Source organism: Meriones unguiculatus, chromosome 11 (assembly GCF_030254825.1).
Source record: "Meriones unguiculatus strain TT.TT164.6M chromosome 11, Bangor_MerUng_6.1, whole genome shotgun sequence".
Classification (NCBI taxonomy): Eukaryota; Metazoa; Chordata; class Mammalia; order Rodentia; family Muridae; genus Meriones; species Meriones unguiculatus.
The window spans coordinates 83,711,410-83,729,750 of NC_083359.1; the positions used below are offsets into that span (position 1 = coordinate 83,711,410).

The 18,341-nt window shown below is 44.0% G+C and overlaps 1 protein-coding gene across 3 annotated transcripts in view; it reads right to left on the bottom strand.

The window, feature by feature from the left end:
- Positions 1–7,008: 7,008 nt before the first annotated feature.
- Positions 7,009–18,341, bottom strand: part of Mettl13 (methyltransferase 13, eEF1A N-terminus and K55) — a 38,570-nt gene continuing 27,237 nt past the window's right edge. For all 3 annotated transcript variants that reach the window (XM_060364578.1, XM_021657242.2, XM_060364579.1), the window contains 6 exons: positions 17,859–18,058; positions 15,914–16,109; positions 12,997–13,164; positions 10,701–10,916; positions 9,450–9,581; positions 7,009–7,877 (listed from right to left, as the gene is read on the bottom strand). In XM_060364578.1, the coding sequence (XP_060220561.1) occupies positions 7,603–7,877; positions 9,450–9,581; positions 10,701–10,916; positions 12,997–13,164; positions 15,914–16,109; positions 17,859–18,058 (1,187 nt within the window). In that variant the 3' untranslated portion in view covers positions 7,009–7,602. The remainder of the gene's footprint in view (positions 7,878–9,449; positions 9,582–10,700; positions 10,917–12,996; positions 13,165–15,913; positions 16,110–17,858; positions 18,059–18,341) is intronic.

Genomic DNA, 18,341 nt, shown 5'->3' on the forward strand with positions numbered 1-18,341 from the left:
CTGGACCCTCCCCCATCAATCCAGCTGGGGAGGCATTTTCTCAATTGAGGTTCCCTCCTTTCAAATAACCCTAGCTTGTGTCAGGTTAACATAAAACTAATCAGCTCAGATTGTCTGGGACTCTTCTTTGTACTCTGCACCTCTGAGAAGCGCTTACAGCAGCCCTTATTGTTTACTCTTAGGAAGGAGAGGCCTAGGTGAACTGGCCTCTGGTCAGTTTCAGGAACTTCCCGAAGCTGTGTTGAGTGGTTTGCTCTCTGTTTTAAGGAGCGTCCCTGGGGAATGGAAAGTTTCAAACCCCAGAAAGCTGCTACACAACAATGACAAATCTTACTTCTTAGATAAAATCTTAGATAGAACTATAATGCCAAATATTAAAACAAACAAACAAAAAGATACTCTATAACTCTGCCAGAGGATCCAAGTGACATTCCCAGGACCTGTGCTGTGTGGCTCACAACTGCCTGTAAAACTGATGCTAGCACCAGGAAAACTGATGTTCTCTTCTCCATGTGCAGCACCTGCAAACAAATGCACGTAATTCCTTCAACAGACATGAATATACATAAGTAAAAATCTTAAAAACATAAAGATAAAAGATTTTTTAAGTATACAATTAAAAAAGGTAACTGATGAGAATAAAGGCAGATTAAACATCTCAGAAGAAAACCCAAGTAACTTTAAGAACATAACAGAATATACAATGAAACATGGGGAGAAAAAAATGAATAGAGCACAAATGAGCTATAGAGCAAACTTGAGAATCCTAAGAGATATGCAATCAAAAGAGCAGGGAATGAGGAATGCAAAGGGAAAAAAAATTACTTGATGAAACAGTGGGGAAAATTCAAATTTGATGAAAATTATAAACTTGTATGCAGATGCTCCTGAGCTGGAGATGGAGTTGCACCCTGATGAAGCTGTGCAGTTGGAAATGGATTTAGGGCACCAAATATCACAGCTTAGCAACCCAGCTTAAGAGGCCGCATGGGTAACTGGCGCTGTGATAGCGTGGCTCAGTGAGAGCAGTATTTTGGCAGTGCGTCTGTTAGCCAAGGAAAAGATCTAAGTCCAATATTTAAGCTAAAGCTTCTGCCAAACATATATTAATTTTGCATCACTGTAAAATGGAAAAATTCCCAATTTAATCCTTCAAAATCAAAGACTGTTACCCATGAGGGGTCTCCATGTGACAAGACAGTGCAGAAGGAGGAAAGGGAGAACAAGAGAGACAGTAACCTCTCATGTTACCACATGCAGAATCCAGATTTAAATACAGACATTACTGTATAAGAAGACTGTTCTGACGACCAAAATGAGGGTAGGGGAATGAAAGAAGACAACGGATGGGTAAAGATGCACAAACTACAATGATATACATGCTCTTGTGAAAGCTCTTTGGTATGTTGAAAAGCTAAACATACACCAGCAGACACATCCGTTGCTTGGTTAGGTATTTACCCTAAACAACGTAAACTATGTAGCCATACAAAACGTGATCACGAATATTCATAGGTGCCTTTTTTGTAATGGTCCAAACCTGAAACTGACCTACTCACTGAAATGTGAATGGACAGCCACACAATGCACTGAAAATGGATGAGCCAAAACACACAACAGCATGATAAAGCACAGAGCGGCAGCAGCCAAATAAAAGAGAGCAGACTACTTCTAGTAAATGCATGAACACATATAACCTACAAAAACAGAATGGAAAAAAGAGAGAGAGAAACCATGAGAACTGAAATTGAGATGATAATAATCTCCCATCTAAAAGATTTTTAAAAACAAAACCCTGGGACCTGTTGCCTTTACTATTGTTAACTAGTGTTTAAAGAACTAATTCCAATTTTAAAAAAAATTGAAATGAAAGTAACTCTACTAAATGTATTCTTTAGAAGGCTAGCATCCCCCTGAAACAAAAGCAGACAAAAGCAGGTGCTTCCCTGCCATCTTGGCACTTGGAGGCGGAGACAGGAACTCTCCTGTGAACTCAAGGTCATCCTCCACCACAGAGGTTGTTGGAGAACAGCCTAGGCCACATGAGAGCCTGTCTCAAAATAGAAATAAATATTTTAAATCTTTAACTGTAGAACCCAAATATGACAAGAAGGGACACAAAAATCCTCAACAAAATACTAGCAGGAAACTGACCTGAGCGGCACATTTTAAAAGACCATGTATCATAGCTTTACAATGTTTTTATTTTTCTTTTTTAAATTTATTTATTTTTTATTAATTACAGTTTATTCACTTTGTATCCCAGCTGTAGCCCCCTCCCTCATCACCTCCCAATCCTACTCTCCCTCCCTCATCTCCTTCCATGCCCCTTCCCAGGATCACTGATAGGAGAGGTCCTCCTTCCATCTGACCCTAGCCTATCAGGTCTCATCAGGACTGGCTGCATTGTCTTCCCCTGTGGCCTGATAAGGCTGTTCCCCCTTCAGAGGGACGTGATCAAAGAGCCAGCCACTGAGGTCATGTCAGAGACAGCCCCTAAGCTCCGTGTTAGGGAACCCACTTGGACACTGAGCTGCCATAGGCTATTTCTGTGGGGGGGATGTAGGTTATCTCCATTAATGGTCCTTGGTTGGAGTATCAGTCTCAGAAAGGACCCCTGGGCCCAGATATTTTGGTTCTGTTGCTCTCCTTGTAGAGTTCCTGTTCTCTCCAGGTCTTCTATCTCCCACTTTTTTCATAAGATTCCCTGGACTCTGCCCAAAGTTTGACTATGAGTCTCAGCATCTGCTTTGATACACTGCTGGGTAGAGTCTTTCAAGAGTCCCTCTGTGGTAGGGTCCTGTCCTGTTTCTTGTTTTCTCCCTCTTCTGATGTCCATTCAGTTCGCCTTTCTGAATGAGGATTGGTCATCTTACCCAAGGTCCTCCTTCTAAGAAGCTTACAATCTTTAGGTGTACAGATCCTATATTATATGTCTAATATCCACTTATAAGTGAGTGAGTATATTCCATGTGTGTCTTTCTGCTTCTGGGATACCTCACTCAGGATGATCTTTTCTAGTTCAAACCATTTGCCTGCAGATTTCACCATTTCCTTGTTTTTAATTCCATTGTGTAAATGTACCAAAATTTCTGTATCCATTCCTCCATTGAGGGACATCTGAGTCGTTTGCAGATTTGGCTATTATGACTAAAGCTTCTAAGAACATGGTTGAGCAGATGTCCTTGTTGTATACTTGAGCATATTTTGGATATATGCCTAGGAGTGGTATAGCTGGATCTTGAGGTAGCACTATTCCTAATTGTCTGAGAAAGTGCCAGATTGATTTCCAAAGTGGTTGTACAAGGTTACATCCCTACCAGCAATGGAGGAGGGTTCCCCTTTCTCCACATCCTCCCCAGCATGTGTTGTCACTTGAGTTTTTGATCTTAGCTATTTTGATGGGTGTAAGGTAAAATCTCAGGGTCATTTTGATTTGCATTTCTCTGATGACTAAGGACGTTGAGCATTTCTTTAAGTGTCTCTCTGCCATTCCATATTCCTCTATTGAGAATTTTGTTTTGCCCTGTACCCCATTTTTTTTAAATTGGATTGACTTGTTGCTTTTTAACTTCTTGAGTTTTTTTATATATTCTGGATATTAGCCTTCTGTCAGATATAGGGTTGGTGAAGATCCTTTCCTAGTCTGTAGGCTGTCATTTTGTTCTATGACAGTGTCCTTTGCTTTAGAGAAGCTTTTCAGTTTCATGAGGTCCCATTTATTGTTGATCTTAGAGCCTGTGCCTTTACCATGTTTTCAAATCACCTATTGTATGCCTTGTTGTATGCTGAGGACCTGATACAGATGGTCCATGCTGCAGCAGCTGCCATCTTTGCTGACAGTTGAACCAGTTTCTTCAGCCCTCCAGCCTGGACTGAAGACTAGCAACTCTCCAAGAATCTTCCATTAGGAGGGCTAGGGCATTCAGCTTCTTGGATTGGGTTCTCCATCAACCACCAACCATGCCCAGCAGACAGAGAGCCATGGCTGTATACGCCAATCTAATAAACTCCTTTTTATAACATATGATCATTCTACTGTTTCTGTTTTTCTAGAGTACTCAGACTGATACAATGATTCTTGGCAAAACAAGGTCAGAAACACACAAAGCTGACTTGAGAACACTACAAAGCTATACTCAACAGCTTAGCATGATACTGCATAGAAGTATACATAGACCAGTGCAGTGAAGTACAGATTTCTTTACAACCTATTACATACTGTCAAGTTACCATAATGTACCCCATAAATATGCATTTATTTTTATACATAAGAAATTACCTCCATCTTGGCAGAAATCATGAAGACATGGTCAGCTTGAATCCTCATCTATTGTGTTTTTTTCTTACATTGCTCTGGCTTTGGGTTTCTTCTTTTCACACTGGCATTCACCCATTGCTCCATTTTCTAAAATCAAAGGTGTGGAGCAAAGAGAGGCCTGCTTCCAGGTCTGTACCATTGGAGACTGAAACAAATGGGGCTGTCTCCATGTACAGGGTAAGGAAGAAAGGGAGGCCAGAGAAGAGTATGCAGAGCATCCGGAGACTTGAGAAAGACATATACAAAGTAGGAGAGTGTCCTCACACCGAAGAGAATCAGAAACACTGTTCAAATCAAACTGCTTTACCCTGCTACTGGTAATGGCGTAGACACCACAGAACTTAAATGTGATTTCTAGCGCCATCTACTGAGAAGCATGGGAACCAGCTAAGACTGGACTTGGGAAGGAAGAAGGCGGGGACCAGTGAGTTCAATCTTCAGTCACTTTAAGGAGGCAGCTTGTCTGGGGGTGGCTCCTTTTCTGCCTGTCCTAGTAAGGATCAAGGAGACTCCTAGGAATTGATCAAAACATTCTCTATGCTACCTCATGATCATATGGTCCTAGGTGCTGTCCAAGTAAGTTATCAGTTGCCCTACTATCTCCTCAGGAGCTGAAGTCTTCCCTTTACATATTTTTAACATAATGGCATGGGATAGCTTCTCAAAATAAAATAAAATAAACAAACAAAAAATACATAATAAAAAAAGAGGAAACTCAACTTACCAATCCTATTTTTTATTGATGATTTAACAAATATGTAAGAACCAATCAGCAAGGTGCTACCAGAGAGAAACTGGACTAACAGCAGTTTGCTAGAAGCCTAACTCTCTAGTAAGCAAACTCCGGGATATGCAGTCACATTGGGGCAGGGAGCTTCACAGAGGAAACCACCATCCGCTCCGCTATGTCCTTAGCTGACTCAAAGGACATCTACTTGGGGCAAAGAACTGAGAACTTGGCTAGCGTAGGACAAGAACATTCACCAATTACCAAGGGATGGCTGAACTTGGCTGAACTAAGCTGCTATCTTGGTTAGGATTTCTACTGCTGCAGCAAAATACCCTGACCAAAAATCAAGTTGGGGAGGAAAGGGTTTTAGTCAGTTTAAATTTTCACATTGCTGTTCACCACCAAAGGAAGTCAGGACAGGAACTCAAACAGGGCAGGAACTTGGAGGCAGGAACTGATGCAGGGGTGCTGCTTACTGGCTTGCTCAGCCTGCTTCCTTATAGAACCCAGAACCACCAGCCTAAGGATGACATCATCCACAATGGGCTGGGCCCTCCCCCCATTGATCATTAATTGAGAAAATGCCTTACAGCTGGATTTAATGAAGGCACTTCCTCAACTAAGGCTCCTTTCCCTCTAAATGACTCTTAGCATGTGTTGACACAAAACAAGCCAGTACAGCTGCTGACCACTGTGGCAACTCACTCCTGGTTCCCTCAGACTGTGTCCAATCAGAGACGAAGTCTTCAACCTCAGTGACTTTTAATGCTACCCAGATGAGCTTCCTGGGGCTGCCTGTAACATACTACTTCAAGCTTAGATTAATCCAAACATTACCTTATAGCCTGTAATGCAAAAATTAAAAAAAAAAAAAAAAAAAAAAAGGAAGTCACTGGCTAAAACTGAGTTGTTGGCAGAGTTGCATGCAGCAATGCCAGAGACGGAAGGGCACAGAGCTTCATTCTTAGAAACACCTGATAGTTTTCTTACATTTCCTAGCTTCTAGAGGTCAGCGGCATTCCTTGGCTACTGGCCTCTTTTCATCTTCCAGGCCAGTAATGACCAATGTAGTTAGTATTCCTTACATTGTTTCACTTTGCTGCCTCATTCTACCATTTAAGTACCCTCATGATGCCACTGGGCTCACCCCAATAGTCCAAAATAACATTCACATTTAAAATCATCTGTCATCAAGCCCACCTGCTACATCAATTCCCCATCACAGTAGGCTGTTCCACATTCCGACTGCACAGCCGTCTTTGGGGGAGCATTATCCTGCTTACTATGTCAAGCCCATGTGCAGTAAGGATATGAACTGTTGCTATACTCATGCAAGACAGGCGAGGGTAGTCACCCAGATAGCAAGCGAAGATGTGACAAACTGGCACATTGAAGAACTGGTGTTGGTGAGGGATACGAGGCAACAGTCCACTTTAACTATTTTACATGGCGACAGGACTTGTGTGATAGAGACTATGGCAATCTCATCCTTCTGTGGGCTTTTCATGCACTTCTACAGGATCTCTTAGATCCAAGATGAAACTTTCCAGCTCACAGGTTAAATGTTTCCAAAATGTGTTGTGATTGGCCAACACTTTAACACACAACCCTCATACACATATGTGGAATTTATGGATCACAAAAAAACCTAGCCACACTGGGGACACCTTTCTGGCAATCTATACATGGCAACATCATTTTTGACTGACATTAATGCAAAAGCAAATTGTTCTTTAGAGGGAAAGATGGGACGTATGGAAGTGACTCTATGTACATAAAACCTTCTCTGCAGAAGCTGGCGAGTGTTCAAGAAGTCAGATGAAGGACTGAGTGAAAGGCTAGCAGCTGGAGAACATATTGGTCTTGAGTGGTGTGTAAATTTCCTTTGTATAGGAAATGAAGCTGAAAACTGACTCTTAGCTTGCAGTTACTACAAAAATACTTGAGATGAACCAACTTGCAAGGAAGAAAGGTTTATTCGGGAGGCCCCAGGCTACCAGTGGGCAGACCCCTTGTCCCTGGACCTGTGGTGAAACAAGGCATCATGGAGAGGAAGGTACGGTGGGAAGAGCTCTTTGCTTGACAGCAGCCAAAAAGCAAAGAGAAAGGCCAGTGGCCAACAGCCCCTTCAAGAGCACACCAGTGACCCAATTTTCTTCTACAAAGCCCCTCCAAAAAGTCCCACCATCTTCCAAAGGGGCCACAGGGGCTGGGAAGCCAGCTTTCAACATGTGACCTTTGGGCAGACATTGAAGATCCACAATGCCACAGTGCCCAACTGTAACTTCTGTGCTTGGACCTCCCTCAGCCTCCAGAAGCAGAGGTGACCGATCCTACTCTTTTTCCATAACCAGACTTTAAAAAAAAAAAAAAAATTAAACCAATCATCCCAGGTTCTGCCTCCATCCCAAAAGGTGAGAAGTAAGTAGTTGAGAGTACAACCAAGAAAAACATGAGTTCTAAAAGCACTGTGCATCATACTTCAGCCTCCAGCAGCCCCGGGGTTCAAGTCAGTTTGGACAGAAAGCAGAGAATTGCCTGGCCCCAGGGATCACACAATCTTCACAGTCTTCAGCATATCCGACAGGACATACGTGTCATCCCAACCCTGCCCAGGCTTCCTCAGGGTCCGCTCCAAAGCCTGAGCCCTTTCCAGGAGCTCTGGTGTAGCAAGTTTTTCTTCTGGATGCAGCTGACAAAAGAGGATCTCATTCACTTCGCCCTCAATTCGCCGGACATAGAGGAGAGGGAAGGCTGCCTTGAGTCCAGCCAGCACTGAGTCCTTCAACCCCAAGTCACGGCACACAAGGTTAAGGATAAAAATACCTGTGGAGTAGGAAGGAAAGAGTAGAATGACCACAAATGCAGAGACATGCATCGAGGAGAATACAGACTCCTGTAAAACAGGGAGACTGGTGAATGAAGAAAACAAGGAGAGATCTTTCAGAAAACACTCAGCACACAAAGGCATAAAGACTGTAAAATATGTGAAGCCAAGAGCTGGAGAGATGGCTCAGCAGTTAAGAGCACTGTCTGCTCTTCCAAGGTCCTGAGTTGAATTCCCAGAAACCACAGGGTGGCTCACAAGCATCTATATGATCTGATTCCCTCTTCTGGCATGCAGGTGTACATTCAGATAGAGCAATCATATACATTAAATACCTAAATAAATAAAAAACTTTTTTTTAAAAAAGAGAAAACTTAATACTTATATCTTGTTTTCCCATAGTATTCCTATATTTTAATATTCTCCATGTCTAAGAAATCTTTCCATAAAAAAGTAATTAATCCTTCCATAAAAGATAAATTTATCAATTCCACAAGGATGTTATATTCTAAGAAGGCCAAGGTTATCCTGACTTCTGGCAATCAAGATTCTAATCAACTCACTACACCGGAGGCCTTTAAAAATGCAAAATACCCAGGGGGTTGAGGACACGGGTTTCAAGTGACAAAGAGCTGAAGCTCCAACTCTGTCACCTTGGCAGGTCACTTGACCTAAGTTTCCTCATCTGAAAGTGGGCTCCTGTGAATATTAAGTAACACAGTGCCAAGTTCAAGGAATCTGGAAACCATTCGAGTGGTAGCTACATCAGCAAGCTGTTTCCACGTGAACTACTACAACCACACTGTAAACTGGTCGGCACGATCTACAAAAGCTGATCATCTTCATAAACCCGGAGCAGTTCATGATAGGCAGCTTAATAACAGCCCAAGATAGCTACCTAAGACATCTGCAAAGAAAGTTACCTAGTAGCACATACTAGACCATTGCCGCAATACTGCTTCTATCACCCCAAACAGTGGTGCTGGACAAATGACTTGTAGCACAGTCACATGACACCAAGAGCAGTAAAAATGGACACAACACTATGGCTGAATCTCACAAACATCAAGTTGAGTGAAAGGAAGCAGACACATTTAAGAACATTATACATATGATTCCGTCTACATCAGGGGCATAAATACAGCTATGGTGACAGTAACCATATACTAACCCTTTAGAGGAAGTAGGATGACTGAGGAGATAAGAAGTGGACTTCCAGGATGCTGGGAACGGTCTGTGTTTGGTGCTGATAAAATCAGTTTGGGAAAACTAATCAAAGTACACATTTACATGGAACTGTTATTATAGACTAATTTCACTTTTTTATTTTTTAATTGTGTGTGTATGTGGGGGTGGGAGGATATAGGTTGTTAGTGCAGGCACCTGGAGTCCAGAAAAGGGCCTTAGATTCCCTGAAGCTTGAATTAGAGCTCATGTGAGTACCAGGAACCTAATTTGAGTCATCTGCAGTAGCAGCAAATGCTTTTAACCTGTGAGCTAACTCTCCAGCCCAATTATCTTGTTTCAAAGGACCCTTCCCTCTTTTCCCTCCAGTCTCTAGTGTCTCTTACCTTCATGAGACAGGATACTTTTGACCTTCTGCAGAAAAAGTTCGTCCACAAATGCTGGGGGAGGACAACTCATACCCAGGGTTGGATCCTTACTGTCTACATCAAACATTATCACATCATAGTGAGGTCGTGCTGGGAGAGAGAAGAAAGTGAGTCCTTGTCTTTGCAGGACAAGACGACATCATTTACATCATAGACACCTGCTCTAAAATCTGTTGTGAGCAACTAAGTCTGAAAGATGACATGAGCAGATGAATATCATGGCTTACACCAATCTTTCACATCAAAGTTCAAACTATCCAATAGCACAGATGAGACAGGCCGAATTCAGAAGTGCCTTCCAAAGGCAGATATTAACAGGTTCATTCCAGCATGAGCGATACACGCTATGCATGTGGTTTTTAATGCTGGACGAAATGAGCATCACCTTGGGAAGTTTCTACATCCTTGGCGAATGTGGGCTGCACTCCCAGCCAGGTCAAAACCCCGGGGCGGCGGCAAGAAGATATAGGGGCTGGGAAGCAGGAAGCCTACGGTGTGTTTTCCCAGCTCCCCAGGCAATTCTAAAAGAAAGCTAAAACTAAGAGCAGGCCACCTAGCCAAGGCGGCGAACGAGGCCTTGAAGGGCTGAGCGGACACACAGTAACTGTAGGCAGCAACACTGGGATCCCATGGGTGGAGCAAGAGACGTATGGAGCCCAGTGTTAAACGGAAAAGGTGATGTGCACGTCATCCTGCGTCTAAGGTGCAAAGAGAAGAAAACCCTGTAGCAGCGTTCTGCAGCCTCGCCAGCCTGACAGAAAAACGTACTGTCATCAGTGACACTAACGTATCTCAAATGTGTGACAACCAAAACCATCTTGGCGGTCCTGCCAAATGCTCTTGAAGCTGGGAATCACTGACTTATGTGAATGCAGTTTCACTCTATTGCTGATTTCACCTACAGCTGAATTTGTTTAAAAAAAAAAAAAAAATCTCAACATATCCCCCATCTTTTCTTTTCACCAGCAACAGACTCCAGTTGGCAGGAAGTGGCAAGGTGACAAGGTCACAGGGGAGGACCATTGGTCTGTTGGATTAGTTGCCATACCCCAGCAAAGCTGAATCCATAGCCAAATGAGCACACAGGAGAAACACTGACAGCACATGGATGGCCCTTCACAGAGATGAACTCTAGCGACTTTGCAGGCCTGGCAACCTCGGACTAACGTTCTGTAACTAATACTCCTCTGCATGCCCTCACAGGGGTACCTTCTCCACACGCCAGGCTGGTAATGTAGTCCAGGCCGTCTGCGATGTGAACCTTCATCCGGTCACTCTGTGAGAAGCCAAACCACTGGGTGGCCACTTCCAACATGGAGGGGTCGATCTCAACAGCATCAATGCGGGACTTTGGGAAGTGATCGTGAATGAAGAGGGGGAGGCTACCTCCACCCAGGCCCACCACCAACAGTGTCAGCGGAGTCTCTGTAATAGACAGAGAATTTCATTTTGTGATCTGCTTACTGGAAAGCTCTGTACAGGGAGAACGAAAAAGGGAGTTAAAACTTTGTTCTGCCCAATGATAAACATTTTAAGGACCTAGGCCCACCCCCACCCCCTTCCTACAAATTGAGAAGTCCCCAGACATTTCATCTTTCGACCTTGGCTTCATTTTTACTAGGTCCAGACAATGAAGCAGGTGCTACATCATGGTCCCTTATAAGGGCCAATGTGATTGGGTGACATGCTCCCAGGAGTTCAAGAGTTAGTGGATATACTCCCACCCTAGGAAATAGAGACACAATCTTATTCATAGCCACAAAGTAGTATGAACACAACATTTTTCACCCACTTCCTAACTCAAAGGGCCATAACTACATTTTCAGACACCCCAACGAAGTAAGCACAATCCATTCAAGTTTTTTAAAGCACCGACAAACAGACACTGTTGGAAGGGGATGTTAGTGGTCCTCAAGATCTGGGTACACCAACCCTTGTATAAACCTACCTGACTGGCTGATTAAATGACTGTACCTGGGCAGGGCAGAATGGGGTAGGAGTGGCTAAGGTTCCCAGGCTTTGGAGGACAGGAGAATCACAGGAAACAGTAGGACAGGAAGAGAAGGGAAGGAGGACCCTTGCTGGGTTAGGTGGAGCTGGAACCATGTGGGAACGGAGGAAGGACTCTAGGATGCCGCGGAATGAAAAAAAATACCCGGATAAAAAATACAAGCAAGAATTTATAAGATTATAGATGGAAGGCAGTCCAGATAAAGATGGTTAAGGAGGATGGCATTGGCTGGGGGCTGGGAGATGGATGGTGAGGTCCCTGAGATAGCACAGGTGAGAGATCTGCCCGGGGCCAAGGTAAATAAGGCAATTATAAAATCTAACAGGTTGTCTGTGTCTTATTATTTGTGATAGCGTGTTAGATCATACCACTGTGATGTTCTTAGGGCTAATAATAAACATTATATAGCCCAACACTCATTTTTTTTTAATTTTCTACAACAAAAGACCCAAATCCAAGTCCTAAGCACAAATAACCACAGTAGCCATGAGAGTTCTGAAGGAAGAAACAAGCAAACAAACGAGCAAGCAAACAGCTGAACCCGCCAGACCCGAGATTAAATACAGCATGGTTATGGACCCCGCCAGACCCGAGATTAAATACAGCATGGTTATGGACATCATGTGAAGACACTTGTGAGTGGACCCGTCAAGTTTCATGCTCACAACACAAAGTTACCATTTTAGCTATAACTAAGAACTATATTTTGGGCTGGAGAGATGGCTCAGAGGTTAAGAGAACAGGCTGTACTTCCAAAGGTCCCGAGTTCAATACCCAGCATCCACATGGTGGCTCATAACCATCTAAAATGAGATCTGGTGCCCTCTTCTGGCATGCAGGCATACATACAGGTAAAATACTGTATAAATAATAACTAAATAAAATATTAAAAAAAAAAAAGAATTATCTTTTGAGCCGGGCAGAGTTGGCACAGACCTTTAATCTCAGCACTCGGGAGGCAGAGGTATATAAATCTCTATGAGTTTGAGGTCAAAATGAGTTCTACGACAGCCAGGGCTATGTAAAGAAACCCTGTCTCAAAACTCCAAAAAAATAAAAATAAATAAAAATTGTATTTTGCGCTCCAGTATGGCATTACCGAAAAGCCATACATGACCTAAAGGTAGTAGAAATGGGATAAATGCACCATCCAGTTAACATGATTATGTACACATATGAAAACTTATAAATAACAAAATGTTATGGATAACTTAAAATCTGTGTGCTTCACACACCTTACTGATTATATTTTACACCTTAATTTTAAAGGCAAAATGAACAGAAGAAAAACATGACTTATAACCCAACACAGATGGCCATCTCAAGATGGCAGGCTGTTTGAGGCAGGTAACCTACTAGCTCATTCACGTTGAGACGACGGAGGCCAGGAACCTGTGGGTATCTGTCAGTCTGCAGTAACTGCAATGTGGCAACATGCTCCTCCTCCCTGCAGGCTTCCACGCTCTGACCGTGGGAAGCAGGGGCAGCTCTTACCTAGGAGCAGCTCTGGATTTCTCAGCAGGGCCAGGCCAGCAATCATGGCTTTATGGTGTTCACAGCAGAGGTAACTCTTATCAATGGACTGCCCTGGGGCAGGGGGGGAGTCCTCGGAAGTACCGGCAGGTCGCTGTTTCCTCTTGTCCTTTTTCCGTTTCTTCTGGGCTAAATGAGAGAGTGACACCAATGAAATCCTAGCTTCTATGCCAGTCCTCGGAAATCAAGGGATACCAGCAGCAGTGTGCTGCAGCAGCTTTACACAGACTGAGAGAGCCAGTGGTTAAGCGAGCAGGTTGGTTGATATCATATAGGCAGGCTGAAATTGGCCACTGGGGGGGGGTATTTATATCATAGAAATTGGCAAATTCTACAAATCAGACCTCCCCACAAAGACAGAGTTGTTTTAAAAATCATGATACAGCACTGTATACGAAGGGACCAGAAAAGGTACACAGCAAAGGCGCATTCAAAACCTTATTAGCTATGGGGCCTTAAGGCCCCCCCTGGGGTGTAAGACCAGACAGAAGAAGAGTTGACTCGGTATTCTTTTACAGAAATGTAAAGCCATTGTTACCTCCTCACCACTAATTATTACACTGACACGTTAGCGCCTCTCATAACTGTTTACAACCCTTTGTCTGTGAAAAAAAAACTGAGCATCTCAGGTATTCAGTGAAGTACACAGTTAACGGGTGGTGCAGGTAAAACATGAACGTAGGACTGCTTGTCCCCATGTCCACCATCTTCCCACTATGCAGTACACGGTCCCGTCGGTAAGGAAATCAGAGGTAGAAAGCCTATAAAAGACCCCTCCACTTTCTCTATTCCCTCAATGCCATGCTAAATGGATGGCTCTAAACTGTCACAGGAATCTACATTTCACAGAAGCATCAGAACTGAAAGGTAGCCATGAGATACTTGTCAGAGATGTTAATCTCTTTCTTCTGAGTAAATTGGTACTTTTTGGTCATCCATACTTCCATGATGTAGACTACTTCTTCCATGGGAAGAAAAGTTTATCAAGAAGGCAAGAAACTTGAAAATGCCAGGCAGTGATGGTACAAGCCTTTAACCCCAGCACTCAGGAGGCAGAGGCAGGTGGGTTTCTGAGTTTGAGGCCAGCCTGGTCTACTGGGAGACTAACAGCCAGGACTACACAGAGAAAGCCTATTTTAAAAACGAAAAGGAAGTAAGAAAGGATGAAAGGAAGGAAGGAAGGGAGGGACGGAGGGACGGAGGGAAAGAGGGAGGGAGAAAAGGAGGGAGAGAAGAAGGAAGGAAGGGGGGGAGGGAGAGGATGAAGCTAACTTGACAATGTTAAAGAACCTGAAACTCAAACTGAAAAAAACCCAGTTTTCTCTTGGGCAATCTGACTAAGGTGTGGGATGAACTAACAGTGAAGCCAGAATCACCGAATGAGAGTTGGGAGGCCGCATGCATGGAGGACGCTCCAGGGACAAAATCATTCTGAGAACACTGGATAAGGGTGAATCTGTAATCTCAGGAGTCTGACTTCTCCCCTCATCTTCCAGACTTGCTTTCAGGACAGGATGGTCAAGCAAAAGCAATGACTGGGAATCGGGACACCCGATTTCAGATTTCTCTGTGGCCAAAGGGAAGTTATACTGGAGAAAAGGACGGGAACATTTACATTTAATCTAATTTTATTTTTTTCCAGGTATCTCATTCTATGGTCCTGTCTGGCCTGAAAATTGCTTTGCAGTCCAAGCTGGCCTGCACTCGTCCTCTGCCTTCTGGGTACTGGGACCAGTGCAACGCACCACCAAGTCCAGCCTTAGTTTTTACTCTAAATGTATGATTTTTAAATTGGTCACAATAATATAAACATGTACAGCCAGGGTGCAGGAGGGGTAGGTAAAACAAACTAGTGATTCTGCCTATCAGTGAGATTACCATGTTAACACCTTAGACATACTTGAGAGTGACCCTCAGTGGTTAAGAACACTGGCTGCTTTTATAGAGTTACAGAGGTCAGGTCCCAGCACTCACGCCAGGCAGCTCAGAGCTGCCAGTAATTCTAACTCCAGAGGATCTAATGCTTTCTTCAGGCCTCCACAGGCACCTGCATCCTTTTTTTTTTAAAGTAAAAATAAAATAAATCTCAAAAAAGAAAATGAGGGAAGTTAAAAGTTTTCTCTCAATCTCACTGGTCAACACTGTAAACATTAAACAGGTATGGCCAGATTAATTAAAATATAAATATATTACTTTAATTCAATCATGCCTGTAATCCCAGCTCAGGAGATGGAGGCAGGACTACTAAAAGTTCAAAAACCTAAAGAATGAGACTATCTTAAAAATGAAATAGATAAGTAAGTAAAAATCAAGTTTTAAAAGACATCAGTCACAGCAACTGTATCCCGTGTGCTCTGAAGCACTTATAGCTAGGGGCCACCATACTGGAATGGAAAGCCAGAGACTAAGTATTTTCTTCATTGTACACAGCGCCACTGAACAGTGCTGGACTAGATAGATGACAGCTAAGGCAACCAAGTCTAAGTGGGAAAGTGCTGGGTACAATAGAGCGGAGGGCAGGGCTCCATGCCCTCTTCATGTTTCTGGCTTACCTTACAGGGCACATATGTACAATGAATGATACATATGTAGCAGCTTATAAAACAGATTCCGTTTTCAACTGAGGCACTAAAGACGTCATCAAGCTTCTTCTCCTTATCATTTCAGAGCTAGGCTTTGCTCAAGATGTGAACAAGTATTTCTATTTGCTTGTCTCCACTAGCACCCTGCCAGATGGTGAGAAAGGAGAGCCCAAACAGTGCTGTGCCTCCTGTCACAGAGATCCGGGTCTTTCCTCATCTTGGTCAAGCTCTTTCTGAGCACTCTACAATCTACCCACACCCAGCTAGGTCCCAGGACCCCATCGGTGACACCTCACCTCTGTGAGACACGTCCTTCAGCAGCCTGGCTTCCGACTGCACCACGTTCCTGTTGCTGAGGAAGATGAGCCGCCGGAAGTACCGCCTGTCTTCCCCTTGCACATCCTCAATAACATACTCACCACTCAAGGCACTGTGGTCTTGGTGCTGAACAGTCCGGACCCCAATGTCCCCACCCACAGACAGGAAGGGCACCTAAAGAAGCAGAAAGAGATGTGACAAAAACATCAGCGTGATTAACAATTATGTGATGCTATATACTCATGTGGGCATGAGGACCTCCCCATGCCAAGGACAGCAACAGCTCCAAAGACTTGCTTTCTACTCCAGTGCTCTTCTGGACCTTTGGCTAGAGCTCAAGAGGTTTGCTCCACTTTAGAAACTCACAGAGATGAACACACAGAGATCCCCTAACCACTAGAGACTCACACTTGGTGCTGCCCAAGAAAAATATAAGATTCTCATCAGCAATCACAGCCAGGACAATAGTGAAGGAGACAGAACCTCCAGGAAGGGGCTGTAATGTGTGAGAAGGAATGCGGACAAGATCAGAAATAACAAAAGCCCAAGGGAAATAACAACCCTTCCTTTCTCCAACTCGGTCCCATCTTTTGCCCCTTTTTCTGTATCTCAGGAGAAACGTGTCTTTCCCCCCCAAACTCCCATCTTGACTTCTGGTTCTTATAGACCTTATCAGCATATTTTCTAACTGCCAGTAATCCCTGTCCTTGCAGATGTAGTGAAGCTCTCTAGAGAGTCTGAGTCTTTGTGAAATAAATATCTTTAATTAATAACAATCCCAGAGTCTACCAGAAGAATCAGTAATCATCAACACAGGTCAGCCTAGTGAGCAGGCCATAGGCTAGGAACCCAAGAACTAGGACTTGATTATTTTAGAGCCGTCACTATAACACCGACCACCTGGAGCCTTGCTCTTAGCCCAGTTCCTACAACAGACCTGTCACTCATGATGACAAATGACATGAGACCTCAGTTAACTGGCAATACCATTTCTTGGCCTAACCTTCAGTTTCCTTCCCAGCCATGTTAACATCCTGAAATGAATTCTCGTTTATACTTTTGAGGTGTGAAACAACCAGGGAAGTCATTTTAAATTAGGGGAGGCAGGGCTGGAGAGACAGTTCAGTGGTTACGAGCACTGGCTGCTCTTCTGCTAAGTCCTGGCCTCAGTTCCCAGAACCCACATGGCAGGTCACAACTGTCTGTAAGTGTGGTCCCATGGGATCTGATGTTGTCTTCTGGTGTGCAGACATACATGCAGAGGAAAGACCCTTACACATAAAATATTTTTTTTAAATGTGAAAAGGAAAAAAACTCAGGTCCCTGACCTGGATGCTGTGGTAGTTTGGCTTTTGTGCTTTGTGTGTGTGTGTGTGTGTGTGTGTGTGTGTGTGTGTGTGTGTGAACGCGCATGCGCCTTGTATACAACAGACAGGGGTTCTACTCCACCACTGATCTACATACTCGACCCCTGGAGCGGCTCACCTTTCTCTGCCTGGGTACATTTAACACTCACCTGACAGTGACTCTCCAGGCTATGGTCAGATTCTAGTCCTAAGTTCTTTTTTAATTTTTGTAATAATTTTCTTTATTATTTTTTTTATGTGCACTGGTGTATTGTCTGCATGTTTATCTGTGAGGGTGTCGAATCTCCTGAAACTTGTTATAGTTATGAGCTGCCGTGTGGGTGCTGGGACTTGAACCCATGTCCTCTAGAAGAGCAGCCAGTGCTCATAACCACAGAGCCATCTCTCCAGCCCCTTAATTAATTTTTTTAAGTTAGCGTACAAAGTAATGGGTTTCATCATGGCCTCTTTATGCATCTGTCATTATCCTTTGTTCTCACTGGCTCCCCTCCCTGGTCCAAGCCTATTTAAGGGTCCTTCTGCCTTCCCGCTGCCAGCGGGACTCCAGTTTCGGTACCTGCTGCTGGGGAGGCATCCCGGCGGGGGCCAGCTCCATCACCCTGGTGGACAGCTCTGCTTGGATGCTTTCCATGCTGTCATACTGCTGGCCTCGATGAAGAGCCACTGTGACCAACCTCCTGAAGCCGGCACTGGCTGCCAGCTGCTTCCGGCCTTCCTCCATGCCAAAGAGCCACTCAGTCTCTCGGCCCTGGGGGACTGGAACAGACAAAGTTGGTTACAGGGAGTGCTGGGATGAAATGCCCAAGCCCCACAATCAATGTGTCCACACGGTGGAGCCAGTCACGGCTCGGGACCAGCTTCTTTCCTGTGAGCCACTGAGAGCTAGTGAGTCCCAAAGCAGAGCAGCCCATCAACGGTGAAGCAGGACTCAGGGTCACAGGAGTGTGGTTATGTCTGAAGGGGAGGGAGACAGGCAAATAGTAAAAAACAAACAAACAAACAAACAAACAAAACCAGGAATAATAATGCTGTTCCTTCT